This window comes from Sturnus vulgaris, chromosome 2 (assembly GCF_052056855.1).
Source record: "Sturnus vulgaris isolate bStuVul1 chromosome 2, bStuVul1.hap1, whole genome shotgun sequence".
In the NCBI taxonomy this organism is placed as follows: domain Eukaryota; kingdom Metazoa; phylum Chordata; class Aves; order Passeriformes; family Sturnidae; genus Sturnus; species Sturnus vulgaris.
The window spans coordinates 182285-207573 of NC_142244.1; the positions used below are offsets into that span (position 1 = coordinate 182285).

The 25289-nt window shown below is 38.0% G+C and overlaps 2 protein-coding genes across 7 annotated transcripts in view; one reads left to right on the forward strand and one right to left on the reverse strand.

Annotated features, from left to right (window-relative positions):
- Positions 1-25289, reverse strand: part of CMSS1 (cms1 ribosomal small subunit homolog) — a 220715-nt gene that overhangs the window by 105779 nt on the left and 89647 nt on the right. Inside the window, exon 2 of one of the 3 annotated variants that reach the window (XM_088156165.1) lies at positions 10199-10268. The exons of the other annotated variants lie outside the window; for them this stretch is intronic. Within the exon in view, the coding sequence (XP_088012291.1) occupies positions 10199-10214 (16 nt within the window). The 5' untranslated portion in view covers positions 10215-10268. The remainder of the gene's footprint in view (positions 1-10198; positions 10269-25289) is intronic. 3 annotated transcript variants of the gene reach the window in all.
- FILIP1L (filamin A interacting protein 1 like) overlaps positions 1-25289 on the forward strand; it is a 186863-nt gene that overhangs the window by 73811 nt on the left and 87763 nt on the right. For all 4 annotated transcript variants that reach the window (XM_088156118.1, XM_088156139.1, XM_088156121.1 and 1 more), the window contains exon 3: positions 12845-12934. The gene's annotated coding sequence lies outside the window, so the exon portion shown is untranslated. The remainder of the gene's footprint in view (positions 1-12844; positions 12935-25289) is intronic.

Here is a 25289-nt window from a genome sequence, read left to right on the forward strand (position 1 = left end):
AATTAAAATTAACACAGCTTGCAATGACTTTATTAGAGGCTGAAGCCCACGTAAAATCTGTATGAATAATAAGCAAGAGATTTTTGCCTTACATTACACAAAGGATCAGACTAGATGACTGAAGAGGGTCCTTCTAAGTTGTGACAATACATATGCTAGTGAATTTTAAAGATCAGGATTATTTCCCAGTATGAATTACAGTATTTCTTGTTTTAGTTTTGATCTTCTGAAACCAAACAAATCCCAAAGGAATATTATGCACACAGCAGCCCAAAGGCTGCCTTTAGATACTGTCCAAATGACATACTTTCTGACCAAAGAGATAGCAATACCTCTGTTTCCATTAATTCTCTATTAAGAATCACAGGATTCAAATTGTTGATTTCCAGCATTACCTCATGCTGGGCCTCTCACTGATTAATTAAAACTGTATACGTATAGGAAAAAGAACAAAAAAGCAGAACTGCAGTAGTTTGAACCAAGAGTGTCCCTGATAAAAGAAACGGGCTGCTGTTCCCAACTCCTTTCCATAGGTTGATTGTGAATTGTAACCAGACAAAATCTCCTTTTTCAAGCTCCCAGAAACTGGCAAACATGTCTACTGCACAGGAAGTCATATTTATAGTTGCATTACTTTCCACAATAAACCAATTCTCCTATAATCAGAAGTTGTCTCCAGGCTTGCTAAATGAAAGATCTTTTCCCTCCAGATTGCAGCCTCTCAACAGGAAGCTTCCAAATCTACAGTTAGTAATGGCTGTGGAGGGAAAGTCACAGTTCAGTACAACCCCCACATCATTATTACACAGTAAAGACATATCAGGCGCTTTCATTTCAAAAAAGAAGAAACAACTCTGAAGTCCTGGTATTGCAATGTGTGTTAATTACCCTGTTGAAATACCGTTTAATTTTCAGTGTGTGTTTAGCTGACCTACTTTTTTACTATCTATCTAGGATACAGACAGACTACATAAGCCTTATTATATACTTGGGCAGGGCCTTAGAGCATGCAGGTATTTCACAAGAAATCTGAAGCACTACACTGCTTCATTTAAGGGAAATATATTTCAAACTTCTCCAAATTATGACAGGTGGCAGTTAATAACTTGCTTGTATATTTTTACAATCATCCTGCATATAGAAAATTATTAAGAAAAACCCAAACACCTACTTGAAATTTTCAAACTCTCTTCTAGCAACTGTTATCAGAGTATTTAAAAGGGCACAGCACGAGCTTTGGCCAAGAATTCCCCCTCCTCCCTTAGGTACAGAGAAAAATAATACTATTATTTAAATGAAGATAGAGACATTAATACTTTATCCAAGCAGAAATTCTTCAAAACCAAGAAATCACTGCAAAACTTATTTTTACCTAAAATTAGAAGAAAAAAGAGAGGAAAAGGTAAGAAAGATTAAGAATCATCCCTTGGAGCATTACATCTTCAAAACAGAAAGAATTCCTGAACAAATCTAAAGTAAACAAGCTACATGAGAACAGGAAATTGCAATTTCTTTGAAACAGTAATTAACCTTATGAGGGAAATCACTACTAATATAAACAAATAAGTAAAAAATGAAACCATTTTACCAGAGAGAAACCTGTCTTGGAGCAATGTGACAAAGGAATATAAAAACACTTTGCCTGAAGTGATGGGTCTCTAAAGAAAATTGGAGCAATCTGTAGTAAGGATCATGCAGACACAAGCTTCAAATAAGTAATTGTCAAGGTTCAAAGAAGAGGCTGGGCCACAGAAATTGAGAAACTTTTAAATACAGGACTCAAATTTAAACTGAATGTAATCTCATACTGTTGTCACACAATTGCTTTTATAATCATAGCTTTCCATGCCCAATCTTCGCTATTTATAAATAACTACAGCTAAAGTAAGCACAAGCATCACGGTGCTTATTTCATTATCTTAAATGGCAATCAGAAATGAGAAACATGAAAAAATCAGAAACTTGAACTTTCATGAGAAGAGGATGTTTTCAAAAATTTGCTTAAGGAACATGCATACAGAATTGAAAACAGATCTAACATTCAGAATGTAAAATCATTACTTTTAGATGAAAACTAATTCTCAAATCTGAAGTATTTTTTACTTTCATTGCTTGCATTTCTTAAATAGTTGCAAGTGAGCAGTAGTCCTCTTGTATTTATTCCTGTGGAAGAAGAGAAGTTCATAGTGCAGAAAGAAAGTTATAAATAAAATAAATACCAAAACCAGAAACATTTTTTTTTCAGATTTTAAGTCAACTATCTGCAAGTAACAGCATTTCAGACTGTTCTTATTTGTTCTTGTTTATTACACTGGTGCCCTTTGTGGCTTCTTGCATTTTAGCAACTGGAATATACACAGTAAAGCTAGCAACACAACAGAAGTTTAGCAAAGGCAGACATAACTGGATTTTTAAAAACCACCACAGAAAAGAGCAAGCAGCTCTACAAACAGTGGAACCAATGTAATTTGGCTTCCCATGAATTTGTGTCTTATGCAGATTTGAAAAAACATAAGTAGGTCCACAAGCTTCACCAAGATCTCTCTCTCCTACCTGGGAAGCCACTGGAATGAAATTTGCTAAAACTTATTATCATCAAAATCAGTTTCTCAGCTGGTCCATCCCCAGCACTGGGAATGAATGTCTGAAAAACAGGTCAAAGTCCTTCTTCCCTGGAACAACAGGTCAGTGAAAGAAGTATCAGATCCACTACTTTTACATAGGCTCATTCCACTTTTACTAAGAGGCATTCAACTAAGAAAAAAAACTCGCTTCATATCTGAACCAGCTTCTAAAATACTATAGAACTGTTAAGTTTTGTGACTTGTCACCTTTTCCATGCATGTAGGAGACTCACTACAAGACAAAAACCTTTATAAGAAATTAAAACAAATCCCCAGTCAGCACATTCCAATATTTACATACAAAGGGGCTTTAAAAAATTCAGAAATGGAAAATATTTGTTATAGAGATCTAAAAGACAAATACACCACCTATGCCTCATTACCTGCAGAAAGCAAGTTTTTTTCCTACCTCTCCTAAAGAGATTTGGGGAATGGAAATTTCCAATGCTAGAGAAATGGCAGAAAATAACATGTACAAATTAAGAATGTCACAAGATTGCACTCAGGAAGTTTCAGAGGTTATCTCTGGGAACACCTTCTCAAATGGAAAAATGGTGGCGGCAGCAATCATGGGAGATGAGGGAAAATCAGGGCTGTCTAAAAACAAGACAAACTCACCAAACCCGAAGAGGAAATTTAGTGCAGGAATGAAGGAAGATCTCTGACAGTAACATTATGCACTTTTCTCGTGTTGTTAAACCAAAGAGCAAGAGGGCATTGAGAAACCCTCTGAATTACCTGTTGCTATCTACCTGCAGGAGCTCAGACTAAGGGCTCCCACAGCGAGCCAGGAGTCACACAGCCCTGGAAGGGTTTTAAAGTACAGGCAGGCCACCAAAAAACCAGGAACAAAGGCTTTGCTTCTGAGAAACACCTGACAGGTGTAGAGTCTCAAACAAAATGCAAGAAATCCCATCACAGAGGCGCTGCCCAAGCCTTCTCAAAAGCCAGAGGAGCCAAAAGAAAGGCTCCAGGCACAGAGCTTTGCACTGCTGTTTCACTGCATCACAAGCATGGACCACCTCTCTTTGACAAGTGATGACTTCATGGCACAATCTTTAAGCATCACATTTACCCCAGTGATCATCTTTTTCTTCAATTCCACTTGTACTATTCAAGGGTAGGGTTTTTGCTTGTTTTGTTTATTTGGGCTTTTTTTGAGTTTTTGTTCTGTTGTGGGTTGTTTGTGCTTTTAAAATTTATTTTGTTTTTTAACCCTGAGATATCCCTCTGGGATCTTGTAATATGAGACTGTTGAACTGATGAATGGATACCAGGATCATCCAAAACCTGAAAGTAGATTGGAAAATGCATTTCTATGCACTCTCCCTGGAAGATAAGGTGCCAACACCTAAGTGAAATAGTTTGCTGCAGGCTTCCTATGGTGCTGGTACAATTAATGTACTAGCAAAGGCCACAGGAAGAAAGGCATACATGGCAAAAATAAAATACTAAATCTTCATTGTTTTGGCGACTTCAAAGGACTTTTTCTGAATATGTAAGGCTCCGATGTTGTCCTTTTGCATCCTTCTATGCATGGTGACCTTTGGCCACACAGAAGATAATAACTGCTGAAATACCATGATGACCCTAGCAAGCCTTTGAGAAAGGTACCTAACTGCACACAGAAACACGTGGTGGGTGACCTTGGTGTTATCAAACAAGGTCTCTGAAGCTTCACAACACATCACAAATGCCAAATGAAGCAGAGCATGTGCAAAAGGCACAGTACTCCTCCGGTAAACCTAGATTTAAATAACCCAATAAATAAGACTGAGCTACAGTTACAGCCATTTAACCCACTTAGTTATTTTGGCTTGGTACATTTTTTATCTGGCTACCTGAGCCAGGACATTGCTGCCAACATCTGTTTCCTGCGTCTTGGGTCCTTCCTCAATCAGAGCTTCCTCTGGATTTGTGGGCTTGCCTGAGCCAAGGAGCCAGACAGAGCTTGCTCTTTCTATCTCCAGGGCTGTTTGCTGCTTTGTGCAGCAAGAGGCAACCACAACCTGATGAACTGGAGGGTGGTGATGTCCTGCCTCATAAACCTGTACAGAGGAAGGTACAAGTTTTACAGAACAGTTGCTTTTTACACTTCGACTTCATTCAGTGCCTTTCAATTTTGGGAAAAACAAAAAAAAAACCACCAACAAAAAAAAGACATTTTAAGGCCTTGTTTGATTAATTTTCTAGTTGCAAGCGTGAAAGAAGAGGGGTTTGGACAAAATGCAAAAAATCAGTTCTACAGCCAAGGCATTGCCTATTTCACCAGAAGAAAACAAAAACCAGAAATACCATTTCACTCCTCAAACTTAAAGACAGATTCTAGAAACATAGCTTACATAAAGTGTTTTGCCTAAACACTAACTCACTGAATAAAATCTGTTACTCTTTTATGTAAACAGTTCCTTTAAGAGCATGAAAATTAAATACAGACAACATTAAGCTGAACATGAACTTTTGCCATCCCCATTTAGGCATCGGTGTAATTATAATCATTAACTCCATTAGCATATGCTGCAATGTACATAAAATGTGCTCACATTGGGCGAGAGAACTTTAAGATATTTTAATGATATATTTACAAGAAGAATTTATTCGTCTGGTGAACCTTTTGAGATTAACAGATCATAGGATGTTTGTTTTCCTTTAAGATATGTTTGCAAAAAGTAATCAAAGTGCACATAAAATTTTATCTCAGGCATCAGTACAGCCTTTATTAGAAGTAGCTTAGCCTTTTAGAACTAAAGGTTGGGTTGGTTTTGGTTTTTTTCTGGCTAAATTATTCACTTTGACCATTCTTTTCTCTTAAGGCAATGTTATTTCCAAGAAATGTCACTTTTCCACTTATCAAGGTTGTTTTCATTCTACACAAATGCTATGCTCTCAAGCTTTCGTTTTTGAAAATTTCAAAAAGTAAAGGAGATGACACTGTGCTTGTAAAAACATTCTTTAGTAACAGAATGAGTCTCAAGGCATTTTAGGTTTCCCACAAGACATTTTTCTGTCTATCATTTTAGAACTTTTTCCCACACATTGTGTTCCCGATATAGGCTTTGGCAGGTTGCAAGATACGAGCTGGCTGGAAAATGATAGCCTGCTTTCAGCATATTCTTTTACAGTTAAACATTAAGCACTTTTTGCACAAGATAATTCAGATAGCAGCTCACACAGAGAAAAGGTGACAGTTTCAGCTGAGGAAAGCTAAAGTCCTGAAAGATGCCAAAGACGTTGTGACAGTTCTACAGAGAAAACAAAAGAATCTTGAAAAAATAATCAGCATTACTTGAAAATTCTACACTGACTCAGTTCTGGTCTTTTTAAGGAGACTTGAGAACACGTGACAGTTAAAGGACACACATACACAAATAGCAGACCAAATATTGTCTGCAGGTACATCCAGCCAGCCCTCAATAAGTGAATGATCAAGGCTTCAAAGTGTATCAGAGAACATGCCCATGTTTTCACATCAGATGAATTTCCCAAATGCTTCACTAAGGAATCAAAATGTGAACCAAATTTGATGGGAACTCCTGCACCTGCAGCCCAAGAAAGTTTCAAAAAGCGGAGACAGCAGCACAAACTTGCCGTTTGCATTTTGTAAGCTTTTATCTGTACAAGTACACAAGAAGAAACAGGAGACTTTACTGACAGACGGCAACTGACTCACGGTCCTATTGCAAAGCGCACAAATGTCAAAACACTTTTAACCACTGTTAAACCCATGAACCTGAAAAAACTTCAGCTGATAAAAATCAGAATTCATGTAAGGACAGAGAAAGTTTCTAAAGCTGTCTGGATCACAGATATCTAATGGCACTTTTCATTTAGCCTTATGGTCAGCTATCTGCAAAAAGTGTATTGAATGTTTCATAAACAGAGTTTAAAACAAAAATGCTTCTAATCAGATCTGGCAGGAAAGGGAGAAATGCATACATAGAATGAGGTAAGTGTGATCTTGCCCAGCTGAAGAACAGGGAATGGCAGAGCTTCAGGCCATGACTCACACAGACACTAAACAGTAGAGAGCTACAGATAATTCTCAGGTAAACTTTGCATGAGCCATTACGTCATCCTTCTCTACCCTTCCTGCATTAATCATGTCATTAGTAACCTGACGCAGCCCAAGAAGAATGTCTGATTTACAGGGAGCACAGCAATGCTAACAGAACAAACCCTTTGGCAGGTCAAAAAAGGAAAGACCAACCTAAATTTCATTTTAGTTTGAACCACACCCTAAAAGAACATGGAAAATAGGAAAAAGAAAAAACAAAAAAAGGTATCTTCCCACCACGAGATTATATACTTCATTAAAAGTTCCTGATGAACCAGTTACTTAAGAGTACAAATAGGAAGGATTTGCAAGAGCGCACGCATAAAAATCTAGCCCTAACATGTACCTAAACAAAGTAAAGGGGGTGGGGGGAAACCCCCAAGCTTTCTTTTGAAGTTTTTACCACAGTTACATAATTTCCATGTTAGTCTAGGTGTTTTTAAACATCTTTTATAGTGTACAGTTGGTAACCAATTGTACAATGAGTACAAAGTGTACTGTTAGGAAAGATTCATGTCTCAGCCAGGTATCTTGGTTACTCCACTAAATACAAAGAGGATAAGAGGAATCACCGGGATAAGTAATAAATGGAAAAATTCAGAATTTCCTTTAAAAATTATTACTCATTTGATATTCAATTGATAGCAGTTGCTTCGATAAATGTGGCTATAATCTACATTATTGTATATGCCTATTTCACCTTAAATATCCTGTAAAAGTAATGGTCACTTGAAGAAAACGCAGATCACTACCATTCACTCTGAAGAAAATAAGAAAATCCTGTAGGTTACCTTAAAAGCAGAATGGAATTATCCTTAGTTTCTTGAGACAAACAAAATTCTTACCCGAAACAAGGTGTGCAGGTAGTAGCAGCTGCTGTGTTAAAAATCAAGCCCACAAAAGCAAACCCACTATTTATGATGCTATTTTGTTCAGTTTTTCCTGGCTTCATCTGTTTCTAAGTCTTCCTAAGCAGACTATCTATTTTCTTGATACTTCCTTTCCATTGAACACTCCCTTTTCCCTCACTTTCCTCTCCTTTTATTTTAGCAACAATATTGTGAACTGCCAAATTCATTTCTTATTACCTTCATGACTTTGAACCACCAGAGTTGCAGGTCTACTTTCCATCTTAAAGTAAAGCTCTAGAAATTTAAATCTCCTTTGTCTTTGACCCTCTACAACAGCAGAGCTGAAATAGCCAAAATGCATCACCTCCGTTAAAACCAGCTAACCGTTTTGTTCTTATTATTAATGGCATCCTTTTCGCAATATTAAAAGTAGTGTACAAAATATGATCAACTGTATAGCCAAAATGGTAGCACAATAATCACAATATTAGTAGAATGCAAAATAATAAAGAAAATGCACTTATCTTCTCAAACCAGTTTGGAAAGCCTTCTTCATCATGCCATGGCACTAGCCCAATATTTCTTAATAAAAAGTTTAAAATATATGTTTTGAAGGTTTTCTAAACTTATGTAAATGGCAAGTCCCTTTTTTGGCTTTAAAGCCAACAGTAACTTCAGAGAAGCAAAACAATTATTTTGTCCCTGGTAGTTGTTCAACGTCATGTGCTGGAAAACACAGATAACCCCAAATCTGGAATAGGCAGTAATCTGCCTTACAATTATTCCCTTTATCATCAGTCTTTCTGAAGGTCAGGTAAAGACTATGTGGACACAGTGAAACAACTCTCAGAAGAGTGTCTACATTGATAAACAGAGTTTGCCAGAAAACAGTAGGGGTTTGCGCTTCATTCAGCAAACCTGCTAAGGACAGTTTCACAACTTAGATTTATTTTGGGAGGAGTGGGGATATCTGGCTTGTCTTTTTTAATTTAAGCCCTGAAATCAAAGAAAAGATTTAGAGATACAATGCCAACAGCTTAATGAATATTCTGTAGTGTATATAAGACCCTGGGGAAAACTTGCACTCAGATAAACAACAGATTCCATAAACAACAGGCTCACAGTTTACACCTAATTCAATAGTGGCTTTCAAAACAAACATATTTCACACATACTTAGCAAATACTCCTCTTCCCACTCTGCATCCAAAACTTTCTCTTGAAAACAAAAGGCCTCTTCAGTGACAAAAATTTCACGGGTATCTTCCAAATCTGCCAATAGCTTGCATTACGTAGTACACCTAAAAATTTTAAACTGATCTTCGCCCCCTCTGAGAAAGCTGTCTGCTCTAAATGGCCCACACATACTCAGCAGAAAGCCAAAGCTCACACAGATTCTTTCAAATACATTAGGTGTCTCTCCCACTGGGAGAGCCTGTGTGCTTCCACACACACACAAATGGGTGAGAAGAGCTTTCTGCAGTGTTGAATATCCCACAGCACTTATCTGGGTCCTTAGAGGCTTCTCCTATACCTTCCTCTGTGGCACTTTCCAGTGCCAGTACAGGCTGCAGAATGGCAAGGAGGAGGAACACAGCCCACTAAGGCTGCACACCTACTGAAGTGAGACTGGAAGCTGAACTTTCCTGAAGGGAATATGCAGTGGAGCTTGCATGGTTATTACATACCCCTTGAAAACGCATAGAGTTTTCTGGTTTTGGGAACTGAATTTCACACCTTCTGACAACTTAAAAATCTCTCCCTAGTGAAGAAAAACAAAACCAAAGACACAAAGTAGACAATGGCTACAGAGACTCCAGAGGAATGTAATGACTGTAACAAAAGGCAACAGGAGTAGTGCAACAAGGGTTTATTAATGGGTCAAAAAACAAGCTCAAATGTCTCAGAAACAGAATCAAATTCCAGCAAGATTTCCTTACATCTCCTTCAAAGACTGCAGGCCTTCATGCAGTTTGCATCCAGGCTCTCTTGGGATCGGTAAAAAGAAAGCTCTATCTGGGCTTTCACCTCTGGATCAGAAGGATGCCTTACTGTGTTGGTTTGAAAGTAAAACCAGTGCGAGACTCCAAGTCAGTAATACAATTTAATAGGAGAAAAGAGAAAAAATAAAATACATGCAATAATATAAAAGAAACAACCACCAACACAGTCAGAAATACAACCTGACACCCGGTCAGTCAGGGTGTTGGTAGCAGTCCGTAGAAATGGTGGCTGCAGTCCTCCTGGATGACAGATGTGGTTCTGTTGAAGCAGTGCTCCTGTAGAAGGTGCAGTTTTCCTCCGAAGATCCAGCAATGATGTGGAAAAAGGTCCGACTTTCCTCTGGGATCCAGTAGAAAGGTCTGCCCTCGGGTCCCAAACCCCAGTTTTTTATCTAGGTAGGGAAGGCTTGGCTCCTGCCCCTGGCTGGGGCATCTCCCAATGGGGTGATGTAATCTTATCAGTCACACAATAGGACTTAAAGGCCCATTAATGGAATATATCTTCTGGAAGAAGGATGGGTTGTGAAAAGATAACGACGATCATCCCCCTATCAGATGGCACATCAGCAGAGGATATCTCCCACAGAGATAAGGATCACCACCCCTCCTACATTTTAACAGATGGTGATAGAATACACATCTTTGCATTGTACCCCAGGACACTTACCAAAGCAGGGCAGCATCACTACCCCTTTTAGTAGAGCAGAAACAGGTTCAGAAGAGTCAAATGGTACTCTCTGAAAGAAAGGCAGATAATCAAAGCAGAGCACACACAACTCCTACCAACTGCCACAGTTGCAATGCAAATTATTTTCTTGGAGAGATTGTAAGAATTCTGTGAGAAAATGGTCAAGAGAGTTCGTACAACAACTGTTCAAAAAGCAAATAAATAGGCTGTAAGTGTGGAGAGAGGTGACAACAGTGGAGTGATTCAGATATTTTATTCCATTCATTCAAGGAAGGCATGTCTAACCACCCTAAACTACAGCCTTGCTCTTTGGAAACACTATGTACCCTTGCCACCATCAGGATTTTCATGCACCGTATGAATACTTTAATATTTCATTTTGGTTAATAATTCATATGTAGGTGTCATTCCAAGTACACAAGAGAGAGCAGGGTGTTGGATTTTGAGCATTTCTACGTTTCACAGGTAACTACTCACAAAATTAACACCTTTAACTCATCTATGCCAGGCTTTATCTCAATTATCTAACCTACAAAGCTAAGTAGCAGGAAGGCTAAAATATTAATTTAACAAAAAAAATCTCACTTGCTTGGATTTAAAAAAAAAACCCACTGAATCAATTCAGAAGTCCTACTTTTTTCACCAACAAATCCACAGATTTTTGAACAGGGCTTTCTAAGCAGTAAGACAATATATTCCTTGATGTTATGCGTGTACATGGAAAAGCCTTTGATGGGGAGAATCACAAAAGCCAGGTTTTAGTTTCTTCCAGAATACCAAGACAAGTCCCAGATTCTTCTATACATTTGATGAGGAGGTAAATGCTTCAGCTGGATGTCTAAAGATGCAGGAGAAAGATCAGAATACACTGAGATCAAAAAGGGACAGTCACAGAACTGGCTGGAATTATGGACTGAACAAAAACATAATCTACATTTATTGGTCAAAATCAACCCAATTAACTTTGAAGAAAAATACAAAACAAACAAAAGAACACCTCTTAAATAACATATTTTTTACATCACTGTTACAAGAAAACATGTTAATTAAGTTCCTTGTGGTAGATCTCTTTGAAAAGCCAAGGAGACAGACTGATGGACTGACAACATTTCTCATATCTTGCAGTTCTAGATAATTTTGTAAGGTTAATACTTACACTGCATCTCATAAATTTTTTTGTGTTTTAACCAACAATTAGTAAAATAGGATTCTGGTTTTATCTCCCTCATTTGTCTGAATCAATAACTGCTTGGTAATTACAAAAACTTTCTCCCTTTTGACTTTGAGAATGAATTCCCTGCTTCACTATCAAAAATTCAGAATTTAAACAAGAAAGCCAGTACAGATCCAAAATTTTGTGCCCCTAGCATTAAAAAGCAAAGATAAGTAAAATGTAAGTGACAACTCAGGGCATTTGTAATTTTAAAAAACTCAAACATGCTTCTTTTCTTAAAAGGTGCTATTGCAGCCTTTCTGGTATTTGTCAATTTATTAAAATAGGCAATAGCAAAGTGACCAAAAGGCATATTACCTGAAAAAGTTTGAGGCAGACAATCATGGGAATACTTGAGATTACCTGACATTGACATGGAGACAATTCATAACATCCAAAAAATAGAGGGAAATCAACATAGCCTAGTAAAACTTTAGAAATCTAAGGGTTCAAGAAAGAGCTATCCAGAGCACATGAGCTAACCCAGACTAACTGGTGCCTTCTCCCTCTACTCTGTCATTACCCATCAGTAATAAATGGTTTAGTACTAGAAATGTATTATGTTGTTTTTCACTCTTGGCAATAACTTCTAGAGACAGCAGACAAATCTAAAATATAATTCAGTTTGAAACAACTGTGTGTGTATTCCAAATGAGTTGATACTATCAGATAACAAAAAATATGTCTTCCTGCATCTAAATAATCAAATTTTCCTTCCTTTTTTTTTTCTGTTACATCCTTGGATCATCTTTTAAAAACACAGATCATACTCATTTCGTTTCTCAGCACGTAACAGGGCTGAGTTTGGCTGCACTCGGGTCTTCCATCCACTAGCCTGCCTTTATCTCCTCATGCACCTCACCTGAGGTCCTAGGTCACATCTCTATAAAACCTCTGCTATTACACTATTCAGCACCCCCATGATCCCTGGCCATGAGCTACACTTTTCAGAGGGCCCTTCAAGGTCAGTGACCCAGCTTCACAAACAGGCAAATTTCCAAAGAGGAAATTACTGCATGAGTTCCAGTACCTAAAATTTGTTCACTCCCTACCAACATAAATGAGTATTTTTTAAACTACAGAAGAATATAGGAAAAAAATACAGAAGAAACAAGTTTTTAAATGAAACAAAGATCAGAGGCTAAATAGCAGTGCTTTATTTTAATATTTCAATATTCCTACAGGCATCTGCTAGACTTCATTTCAGTTAATCATATTATTCATGTGCAACTTTTAAAATGGTAGAATCTTTATTTGATCTAGTTTAACTCTTAATAAATTATTTTATAAAAAATTATCAAGCTAATGCTGAGATAAGGACGTCTGCAATCTAAAGAAAAAAATCTCACAAGCAATATTCACTTATGCTTGCTAAAAAAAAAATAATCATTTATGCTTGATTTTTACTGCAGATTCATACTATAAGAGGCACAATTCTGGAGACAACGAAGAGGAAGTTTAGGGAAAATATCCCTAACTATCAGCAGAAGAACTCTGAACTGGTAGGAAATATTTTTATTTGCATGCTTTTACATGGGTACTTCTGAAAAATAGAAATAAAATACAAGTTTTCTCATGTCTGAACTTTTCAGTACAATGAAAATAATAGGAACCTGTACATATAGGATGTAGATAACTTGGTAGATTGACTAGTGAAAAATGTTAAATCTTTCAAAAGCTAATTCTTTTAAATTCCAAGTCACAGACTGCATTAAGGGAAAAATGAGATTTTCTTCTTCCTTTTGTACTAAGGAACTCAGTTGACTAAATTAGTGAAAATCACATTAGATATCAAACCAGTCTTTGAGCATAAAGTAAATGGGAAAACATAAGTAGATTTGTATTCCTTCTTTGCAACTCTTTCAAGTCAAAGATACCCCTTAAAATAGTAAACACAACTATCAAAAGTTATGTGAAGTTCCCATATGTTTAAAAAGTAGGTTCATACAGCCAGCAATATCATTATATTAAATACATACAGTGGTTACCACAACTGCTTTTGCCATTTGTACATTAGAGCAACAAACGATGTTTTTTCTGGATTGAAATTATGTTTCTGTAAACATATTCTGGAATTTCACGGTTTCATTTAAGTTAATATGGATCTTACGGTAAATGGCTCTGGGAGAAAGCACATTTCTGATGTCTTTACATGAAACACATACCTTCCTGAAACACTTCCTGTCTTGAACCCGTTTTTGGATTTTATCACTGTTGTCTGACAAGAATGAGGTCAGCGAGGATTTGTAGCAATACTTTACAGCAGCTGTCCAGCATTTCTTTGAAACTCCACAAGCCTTTAACTCCTTAACTGCCTCACCAAAACAGACACTGAAGTCTTGCAGGAACATTGGAAGAATACTGACTTTTCAGGGTGCTAAATAGTCTCAAAGGGTTTAACAGAGGGAAGTAAAAGACTGAGCTTTTCATGTGAGCAAAAATGAGCAAGACCATGAAGAAGGATGAGAACTTCAGAAGTGTTACCACCTTTGTGGCAGCCAACCCAAATCAGGGATGGGGAGGCAAGACAACACGATATATACAGAAGAAGGAGACATACTGTGTTTGAAAAACAGCAGAGAGACACCCAGGTTTAAAATTGTCAGGTTTATCAGCATTCTCCCACAGAGTGCCACTTGGCTGACTCTCAGCAAATAAAACTGTCCATTTGCTCAGTAGCACAAATAAAACTGCACTAAAATTGTATAAGCAGCAAGAGTACTCTGAATTTGCACAGAACTTAGTAATAAGGTAACACAACAAACTTCCATCCCCAATACCCTCACAAGACTTCCTGATGTTTTAAAACTAGCTGCCTCAGATCAGGCTGGCTGTCAGAAATCTTTTAATTTTGTATAGGAAGCAGCATTTACACAATCACTAGCATGAGCTCAGTGCATGAATTAATCTCTCACTAGCAAAAGTTGTTTTGATCTGTATCAATCATGCCCATATTTCCATTAAACAAGCCAAAATCTGCACCCCTGTTATACTGGCTGTGGGAGGGCAGATAGAGCAACAAAGATGCAGGCTTAACGGTATCTGGCATACAAGCTTCACTTGTGTAAAAGTTAGAGTGTTTAATTATTTTAAAGTTCCATTCCTGGTGTAAATTTAATTGCTACCAGTTGCCTGAACTACACTGGCCAGGGTTTCCCTCTGAGCAGCTTTAAGATGATACAAACTTAGGACTTCACCAAACCCAAGTTTCTTCCCCTTGTTGGTTTTCCACACCTTGTGTAAGGAATGTGGAGGAGACAAGAACAGCTCTACACCACACCACAATCTCTCCAATTCAGGCACCAGAAAAGGCTCTGAGGGAACAGCAACTAGGAGTGCAAAGTACACGTTAAAAATGCTCAGCTATGAGATTGGTGACAGACTCTGATCATGCAGCACAAATATCCTGATAAGAGAGATATCCACAGCTTCTTACTTTCCTTTTTCACTGTGTTTACAGGTGTTGCACACATCTTCCCCCTTTATGTACAGTGATCCTAGTTTGCATCTTCTTCCAAGAATATTGTGATGACTTTGTGATTTAAACCATAATTAAGTTAAAATGTTAAGGTTGGCATAGTTTTAAAAGACCAGCATTCTTCCCTAGGCTCCCTACTGCTCACACTTTGCAGGGTTTTGGCAGCAAAAACTTAGCTCATCTGTTATCAGACTGTGAAACACTTCAGAATGTACAACAGATCTAAGAAAGCATTTACAAACTCGACTTGGAGGGAGAAAAAGATTTAAAACCAAATCTTTCACAAAACTGATTCTGGGTTACGAAAGTCCCTGTATGCCTCTGGCAGCCTCTGTTCCCACCTGAGGCAGGGCGTTCCCACTGTAATGCATGTTATACGTGTGCGTGCAGGTCTGCAGGACAACCTCTGTACTTCCTTCCAAATGGCAACTTTTCAAGGAGCAGCTGCCACTGTGCACCTTATTATGTACAGTAGCTCAACCTAAAAGCTGAGAAGCAAGTCAACACACAAGAAATTAGCTCAGCAAACCCAGCAAAAGACAAAGAATGAAAAAGTAAGCAATTTCTAATCACTTCACCCAGCTCATGAATTAAATGAGCAAATGCTCATGAAGGAAATAACATTCAAATGAATGTTCTTTGTCCTATCACGACAGTTCCTGATGAATTTAGTTACAATTATTAGAGTAAATACGTATGTAATTTTATTATACATAATTGGAAGATAAAATATAGGGAATCAATTAAATTATAATAGACCAGAAATATTGTGGGTTTTGAAACAATTGCAAAAGCTCACATGGAGACTTGAACAACAATTCAAATTAGTTTGTCTTGAGCACCTAACAGCCCCAATATAAGCAACATGTTCTTTAGGGACAAATTATCTTTGATGAAATAGGGAAAAAATGCCCAATTTTACAGGCTGGTGACAGGATTAATTTTAGCTTTTGCTTACTGATGAATCATTGACTTCATCTTAGTCTAGCTTTAAGTGCCTATAATTGGCCATTCCATAAGCCTATTGCAAGCTTATGCACAAGTACCTTAGTGTAAAAGGGGAGAGAGGTGGAAAAGAGAACATGGGAAACCAGTTAGGAAGGCCTTGTGTCAAAACCCAGTCTAAGAGACACAAAAGAAAATGCAATGAAAGAAACTCTAAGAGCTCTAGTTGCTTTGCCTGATACATGTAGGTTAATTTAAAATGTTGACAGCAGCCTTCAGCAAAGTATCACCTATCTTAAAAGACCTGTAGTTTGAGGCATGTTTGAATGGTCATTGGTTCATTCAGTTGAACAAAAGCAGACAGGAGCAAGAAGGAAGCCTGAATCATTTTGCCAAAGCTAACAGGAAAGCAACCCCTGACAGTTTTGGTGCAGATTCTGCTCTGGAAATATAAGAACCAGGAAATAAAAACAAGGAAAAAAAAAAATCACAAGGTCTTATGAGGACGGCAAAATAATTTCCACAGGAATGCAGAGGAAGTCTCATCTCTTCTAATACCTTAAACTAGATGGAACAAAATAGTGGAAAGTAACCCAAGGAAAAAGCTAGTACTGGCAAGTAGACAGGTTACACGCAATACATTTTTATCTTGCATCTCTGACTTCTATTAACATTTTTGTGGCTCTTGAGGCAGCAAGGTAGGAGCTTTGGTTTATACTCCATTAACACAAGCCAAAAGCCTCCCACAGTTCCATTTGGTAACTTCAGCTTAACATGCTCAAATTTACACAGACTTCTGACAATGATTCAATTTCCCACTCAAACATAAACTATGCCAAAAAACACCCAAGATTATTTCAACTAATAAACACTTGGTTACAAAACATGTCAAATCAACTTGGTCTTTACATCAATTTAAAAGCCTTTTACCACAATCGTTGCCTGAACCATAGTGTGCTGCAGGAAGCACCAAAAGAAAACAATGATTGGTAATATTCTCACAGAGTTCCTCTGACTGTCATCACTTCTGTGGTTGCACAAAGCTTAGGATCCTGCACTTGGAAGAATGATTCTCCTGCACTTGGCTTGTGCTGTGAAAATCATTTTAAGGATGTCAACGTCCTGACTCCTGAAGACTACGATTTGTGACAAATATTGTGCCAAAATTTAGTTTTTAAAACTAGATAGATCAAAGTCCTGTATCCTGCCATGGTGCACAGTTTCAAAGCCCTCTCAAAAAGCTGCCCTTTGATTTAACCTTCGTAGACATCTCTTCACAAGAAATACAATACTTGAAAATACGTACACTGTTACCCCAACTTAATACAGATGTTGTTCAGTAGCATATTTATTCTCTTTGTAAAACAGTGACATTTGAACTTCACAGTTTTCCAAATTCCATCCAGCTCCCCTACTAAGTTTATATATTGAGTATTAAAAAGACAGCCGAAGAAAAAAATAAAAACAAAAATTTCAACACAGGGAAACAAATGAAGTGCAAGGTAACTTGTGATATGCTGGATTTATAGATCCTGAAATTGTGTTCTCCAGAGGGTTATTTCTAAATTTTCACAGTTACAGTAGTTCAGAATGCATATGTGGTACGGTTAGCTCTTGCCCAAGAGGCTTTTCCAATGTAAGTAACATCTCTAATAGACCATTTTGATGAGCAATTAAAGAAAAGTGAAACAAATTTCCACCAGACAGATGAAAGGAATATAGGAGAAATGTACATCAGGTAAAACATTGATTAGAAAACCATCCTCAGTAGCCGTTATAGCAGCTAAAACCTAGTTTTCCTGAACAGGACTGAGGCACATTTGAGAGGCTATACTACCCATAAAAACAAGCCTTCTCCTCCACAACTACCATTTTGAAGCTAATAATGAACAAATAAACACTAAATTTGCTCAAAATACTTGAGAAAAAAGTTCTTAGACAATCCAGTTCAACAGAAAACACGTGTATTCAAACACAATGTCCTGTTTCCAATATGTATTTTCTTCTAAAAAATGACATGACCTAAAATTTCATTCCCACTGAGAGATCTGTTAGCTACTCATAGAACGATGAATCACTCTTCTCAACAGAAATAATGTGACTTGTGACAGTAGTTAACTTCTAATGTATAAAGTATTGTATGGGCAAAGTTAGCTTGACTCCCTAGTGCAAATAATTAATGGATTGCTACAAAATATATTTCACTACCTAGCTTTAAAAGGTACTGGAGAACTAATAGTCTAGAGTATCACCTGTGCAACAGGAAAAATGCATCAGGAAAGCCGGAGGCTGACTAGTTCAAAAGCCTTTCTAACAGTGGCCAAAAGCAGATGTTTGCAGAAAGACAGCAACGGGGGTGATCCTTCTCCTAGCATGCCCTCAGCTGTCACTTAAAGATTTAAGCTGCCTTCAGAACATCCTTCTGAACTACCACAATTAAACTGTTTCTCTGTGAGCCTCCTCACGGAAAGCACTGACACCTCTGGCCTCAGCTGTATCCTGTGGCACTCACCTCAGGGGTTTAGCTACGCATCAAAATACTTCACTTTATTTCAATTCTATGGCAAACTGATCCACTGAGTGTGCCCCATTATCATGCTATGAGCAAATAACTATTTCCATTTACTTCATGGAAATAGTTACTTCACTTTACTCAGGATATCTGCACTCCAAATCATGTGTCTTTTACACATTTTCTTTCTTATTTGAGCAGTCATGGTCTGCTTGTCCCAGGAGATAAGAGCATAGGTACTCTGGTGTTACTTTACATTTTATGAAGATAGGGAACCAACTCCATCCCATACCCAAAATATGTTTGCAGAAAGGCATAATGATGTCTTCTGGTTTAGCCTGCTGCTGTTTTGTTAAAGCTCTCTGGCTTCTGAGCATTGTTGGAGACTAAACTGAAGTACTCCCAGAACAACGAAGGGATCTCCCACAAGCCCTCTTTACCGAGTATCAATTGCTAATAACTGCCTCAGGACTTTTTCTTAGAGACAGAAGTACCTAATTAAATAGGGTGATAAGCCATCTATTTTCACGATTTTCCTGCTACAATTCTGACACTTAATTCTTAAGCAAAGCCAACTCTGGTATGTTGCACTGAACAAGAAGCTCAAGATTTTTGAGAAGCAACACTGATTCCTTTGAGAAGGCAGAGGGCACAGCAGGGAAGGAAAGAGGCTTTCATACTTCAGAGTTTAGGTACTTAACCAACTAATCTGCTGCTACATCTCATGGAGAAATCAGGGCTTCTCCCAAGTGGGAGAAGAAATCCGACTTTGGAATTGTGGAAGTGCCCTCTGAACACCAACTCCGTCCCTCTTCACTGCCTACAGCCAGACAGGCTAGGTACATAGGCAAAGCTAGTGTGAAAACCTTCCTGCACAAGCATTTATACTAAGAGATCTGATTCTGGACACACAGCCATCCTTGTTTTGCAAGGTATCACAGTCTCAGCCCTTACAATTCTTCCTCACAGTGGAGTGAGTTTGCATATGTGTATGCCTAGATCATTTTAGAGACAGTTAATTTTATATATGTAAATAAATACGAGCCTTATTTGTGTCCCACAATTGGGCACAGAGTTACTCACAGCCTTCCAGATGCTCTGTCCAGTTCACCCTGCATGCACAGCTTCCCTAAGACAAAGATGACACTCCAACATTGGTGACATGGCCACTTCCCCAAAACTATCATACATCTTTTGTCAAGAGCTCCTTTCCTCCCTCCCTTCTGCCCCTTCATCCTCGCAGGCCACCCTGGCTGTCCCCAGTGCCAAGGTCAGCAGGTGCAGAGGAGCTTTGGGCACAGCAGCAAACCTGGAGGCAGCCGGGGCGGGGAGCACAGCAGGGACATGTGGGACCCCTCGAGGCAAACACCATTGCTCCAGCAGCTGGACAGTGGCCAAACACTGCCTTTGCTGGACCTGTCAGGCCAGGGAGCAGATGACCAGGGTCCATGTCTAACCATGCAGCTGCGAATTTGACAAAGCTGTGCCTTTCAAGGATCTTACAGGCCCTTCGGGAAAGCAGCCTTAAATCTCCACAGGGTTACATCTTGTACAGGTAGCCTGTATAGCTTCATGGGATACTGGGCTTAGTATTTTTTTCAAAGCTTGATCACTAACTACATTTATTACTGTAGTAGCGACTAAGCCTCCAAACTATTTTTACAGGCCCCAAACAATCATGTAATCATTTAGGATCAAGTTCTGCTTGCTAAACTGAATTGTTTCTAGTCTAGATTCTTAAAGCCCCACATCTCTGACAAACTCTGTGGATCACAGAACATAAAGGATATCTGTTGGGATGACATTGGCTTAACAGACATTTGAAGAACACCACAAGAACAAGAATTTGCTATAAGGCTTCTTCCCTATTCAGAGCCCAAAGAAATGCAGTGCATTGCAATATCTCCTTAGCAATAACTTCATTTTGAACAGCACAATGCAGATGCAGTAAGGTAAAGATGATCAGGTTTTTGAATTATCACTCTTATCAATTTTTTCAGTGGGATTTAGGAGCCCTGTCTAGGACCTAGTGGGACATTAAGAAGCTGTATATATCACGTTCAAATACAGCAAAACTAAATTTAGAATGTTCATCTGCAAAAGGCTACTTTCATTTTATCCCAAAAATACTGGACTTTACTTAACTCATAGACCAACTTATTCCAATTTAATTCTATTTCCTGAAACAAGAAATACTAGTATTTACTGTTGAAGCTTTTACCTGTCACCACATATATTTTAAATAAATCAAAATGTCAAAGAGATGAGTATGTTTCAGCAGCTCTAACTTGCACAAAGCTGAAACTATGACCTAAACAATCTCACTATGTGAACGCTCTAAGGATAAACCTACATAATTTGTCTTAAGCTCATGAAAAACCAGAAAATTATGATTCCTGACATTATTAAGGCTGGTGTTAAAAGCCACAATCTACGCCATATTTATCATACACATGCATTTCTTCCTTATTTTTTCCTTCAATTCTAGCCCTAAAAACCAAACCAGACAGTCAGTTTTATTTCTCAGTTATGAATATATATATATTCATATACTTCTCAGTTATGAATATACTTTCCCCTCTCATCCCAGTAAATTCTATGGTTTGGTGGTTGTTAAGGGGTTTTTTTTGGTGGTGGTGGTGATTCTTTTGGTGTTTTTTTTTTTTTTGGTCATGTGGGGTGTGTGTGTGTATGGGTGTGGGTGTGTAATGTGGGGGTTTTTTAATAATTTTCTTCTTTTTTAAGGCTCTATGATAAGAAAATGACTGAACCTTAATTTAAACATCTTACTGTTTTTACATTTGTTTCTTTAATTAATAAGTATGCTTGTGTTAACAAGAGACCTTTAAAATGCTACATTTTGAGGCTGTCCAGACTACACTTAAAGCAAAATACATGTACTCAGAGTTATATGAGCAGTAAGAGTCACAAAATACAGTCCCTAACCCTGTAAAATGCAATCCTGCACATGCAGCACCACAGACTTTATTGGGCCTATCAGCACAAAGAAAGCTTGCAGAATCCCACCATGTGCACTCTGATGTTTACTGGGTATTTGGTATTAAAAAATACAGGACAGATTCTCTGGCCTTTCATTTAAAAGCCTTACCTTTATTTTATCTCTGGAAATTTAACTTAAATTTTGGTGTCAGAGAAGTATTAGGATCTGTGATTGTTCCTCAAATAGAACTGCTTGCACATAGAGGAACATCTAGCTATTCAAAGCTGTGTATTATCTTCATCAATGTAAATCCACTCTACTGTTAACACTTTTTAAATACTTATTCACCCAAACAGAACTGATTTGAACAGAGCACTAAGAAAAAATATCCTCATAGAGAAAGAACATAAATAGTCTTAATGCATGGGAACATACAATCACAACATACACACACCTGCTGTGCATTACAATGACTCCTTTACAACCACCCAGTAATCAAAAAGGGAAGGGGTGTCCACTTCGGAATTTATCTTCTTTTTTCACACTAAAAAAATTTACAAGTCAGAAGTTTGACCAGGCAGTATCTTTTCCATATATGTATATGTGCTATATCTATAGGGAAGATGTCTGTACCTTCAGATGATGAGGTACACAGGCACTGTCAGAAGTGGCATTAACCCTCTGGTTTAATGTATAACAAATTAGCATTATTTATGTGCAGAAGGGGCATGGTGTTCTCAGGAGCTAAATATTAGCTTCTGATAAAATAATTTTGGTGAAGTCTTGCTAAGCAGCAATCTAAGAATCTATGCCTGCGGGATATGACTCATTGCTTCATTAGGAAGGGCTTGCATGTTAAATGCAAACATTTGGAGTCGCCTGTTCATGCCCTCTTCAACACACCTAAAAAACTGTAGACTTGTCCTCAGCTGCCAAGAAAACACTAGTAGAAATGCATTATAATTGCCACCAAGACCAAAAAGGCAATTTCAAGAAGCCTCTCCTGGCAGATCACTCCATTTATGATAACTGCTACTCAGGAAGCAGTTCCTTCCCCAGTGTTCTCACAATAATTACAGGGCTGAACACAGGCAGCAGAAGGGTCCCTACTGTGTCCCCCAGGTTCCACACTGCTTGTCACTAGCCATCAGGGGCAGGTGGACAAGCTTTCTGCATGTCTCCAGTGCCAACACACATGTAACAAAGCCACACCCAAAATGTAGGTCAACTGGTGCCAAGCAGTTAAACTGGGCAATGCAAAGATTCTGCTTTCATTTTAGGTACCATTCTTCCAAAAGGATAAACAGGTGTTTCAAATGGGCTTTTCAAAGAGGCCTTTACAGGGTGGGGATGAGGAAAAAGGCATCCAGACCTGGGTGTTCCCTTCAGGCCTCTCTGAACATCAGACTCCTGCAAAATAGTCACAGATGCTCTCATTTAGATCTGCAAGAACGGTTTCGTCCACTCTCACTAGCCACTGGACTAGCAGCTGGTCAGAGACATATTTTATTTGAGCAAGTGGAAAAGCAAAGAAAGGAACAAACAACAGTACGTGCTCTATGCCACACACCTTGCCCTTCCCCAAGGACTCGGCTACAATATCATCAAAACCAGGATGAAGTCACAGCTGCAGCCACAAATCAACAACTTTTGCCTTTGCATGTGAATGTCATGTGGCAAAACTGTGGGGTCCTTATGCAGCAATGAAAGGAAGATATGGGGTTTCTCTACTTCCCCTATTCCAAAACATGGGTGATGGCCTCAAGACCAAACTTCCAACATGGGGGAAAAAGAAGAAAGCAAAGCTAGTGACAGAAAGGAGGGACATTTACCTGGCTCACTGATCTCCATCCTACTTCCTTTTCACTGGGAGGAGGCATTATAACTTCACTGCTTACAAGAAACTTCCTATTAGAAAGCTGAGGTTTCCAGTGTGTTTTTATTGCATTTTCCAAAGTTGTGTCACGAGAGGAGGACATATTCCTATGGGAATACTGTAAGGCATTATAATAAATAATAATGAGTGTCATGGCCGGTAAAACATGTAATGTGAAAACACACAACAATTAATTTCACTGTATACAGTTATTTTTCAAATTCTGTGCTTTTCACATTTTCCTGGCATATATAGGCACAGTCACTAATTTATATGAACAATATGGAAAAAAAAAGCCACCACTGTAATTTTACTTTCAATTTTTTAAGGCAATAACCAATTTTAATGAAAAAAAACTTTAAAAACTAAAAATTAACTACAAAGCTGACTTGAGAATCCACAAGGAAGCTCACATTTCTTGTGTGTTTGTTTGTGTGGAGGTGAATATGCAGTAGATAATTCAAAATATCCTGCTGCCATAACATCAACAGGTAAAACTAGAGGTTAATAAGAACAAAAAGAAAGAATAAAAGAAGACAGAGACAACAAAAGAAAAATACTCCAAAACAACAAAAAGCAGAAATATACATTCCTGTCACAAAAAGGTGTTTTGATTCGAAAGGCCAACACACGACTTATTTCCATTTCCACCAAAGCCCATGAATTAATGTTTTAAAAATTTCTTAGGAGCACCTGGTGACCCCAGGGCACTCTTACCAAAATCCTGCAATTTGTCCTCAGGCATCACAAGAATCCTGTGGTAGCATATGTGGATCTGGATAAGTAGGATACAGGGCAGTGCCAGTCAGCACTCCTGGCTCAGAGGTGAGGAGGGAACTCCTGCCATTCATCCCTTCCCCTCACCAAACCCCAAACCTAAACCACCTATGTTCCATAGACAATAAGGTGTAATCTGCATAGAAATGTGAGACTACTGGAGATCTGAGAGAGATATTCTTTCATTAAACTCCTGGAAAAAATATTTCGGATTTTTATCCACATTTTCCACTTGAATGTTAAACTCAGAGGATGTGAGCATGGGGAACAAGTCGAGGAATCTTCCACGGCCATGCATGTGTTGTTATTTTGTAGCTGCAGCTGGAAGAGGAAAATGCCAGAGCCAATTTTTTGCACAGCTAAGGATTATCCTAGTCAGACAAAAAAATGTTAGCCTGCCGTTGCATACTGAGGTATTGTCATGAACGAGAAAAGCAAGCAAGGAGAAACTAAAACACTGGTTTTGTATTACAGACTATAAAGAAAACTTTGGTATTGCTCCAGAGTACCAAATCACAGAATGTAATGAAGATCAAAACTTTGGGATATACAAGAAAAATCCAGCTAAAAGAAAACCCAACATCTACAAAAAAGAAAATTAAATTATTTCATTTATGATCAGATAAACCAACAAACGATTATTGTCCAATTTCTAGGTTGCAGAAGAACACAGTCATGGTGGAGATGATAATAAAAATGTTTGGCTTAAACCAACAACAAACAAAAAACCCCTAACCCATCAACTTGGAAACCCTAGGTCTAGATAGAAGCCTGAAGTCCTATCTAGCACCTACAGATGCTTTGTGGCAGCACGACAAAACCAGTAAAATGCTTCAAAATAGAAACACTATTCTCAACAACTACTAAGAGTTAAGAGCTCTCTGCTATCATAGAGCCTATAAAAAACTGGTCTGAGTGATAAAAGATGCAGTTCATGAAGCAAACAGACATAAGAAATAGATAAGAATGAAAACCCAGGCCTTAAGGAATAAAAATCAATTTATTTTCGTGAATGCTGTCTAAAGGTGGGGAATTCCAGCTTAGGAAGAAGTTCACAAACTTTCAAAGCTTAGCTCATATGTGTTCTGTGTTGTTTTGATGTAAAAGGAGACAGAAAGAGATTTTTTTGGACAAATCAAATTAAAACCAAGAAGCAAAAAACCAACCCCCCAAACAAACAAAAATGAAATAAAAAACAAGAAGCAAGCAAACAAAAATATAAAATTTCTGGGATGTGAAAGTCATACCTGGACATTTCAGTGAATGCAATAGCCACAAAAGCAGATAAAATTGATAAAATAAAAAAAATAAGTCTATTGACTCATTCT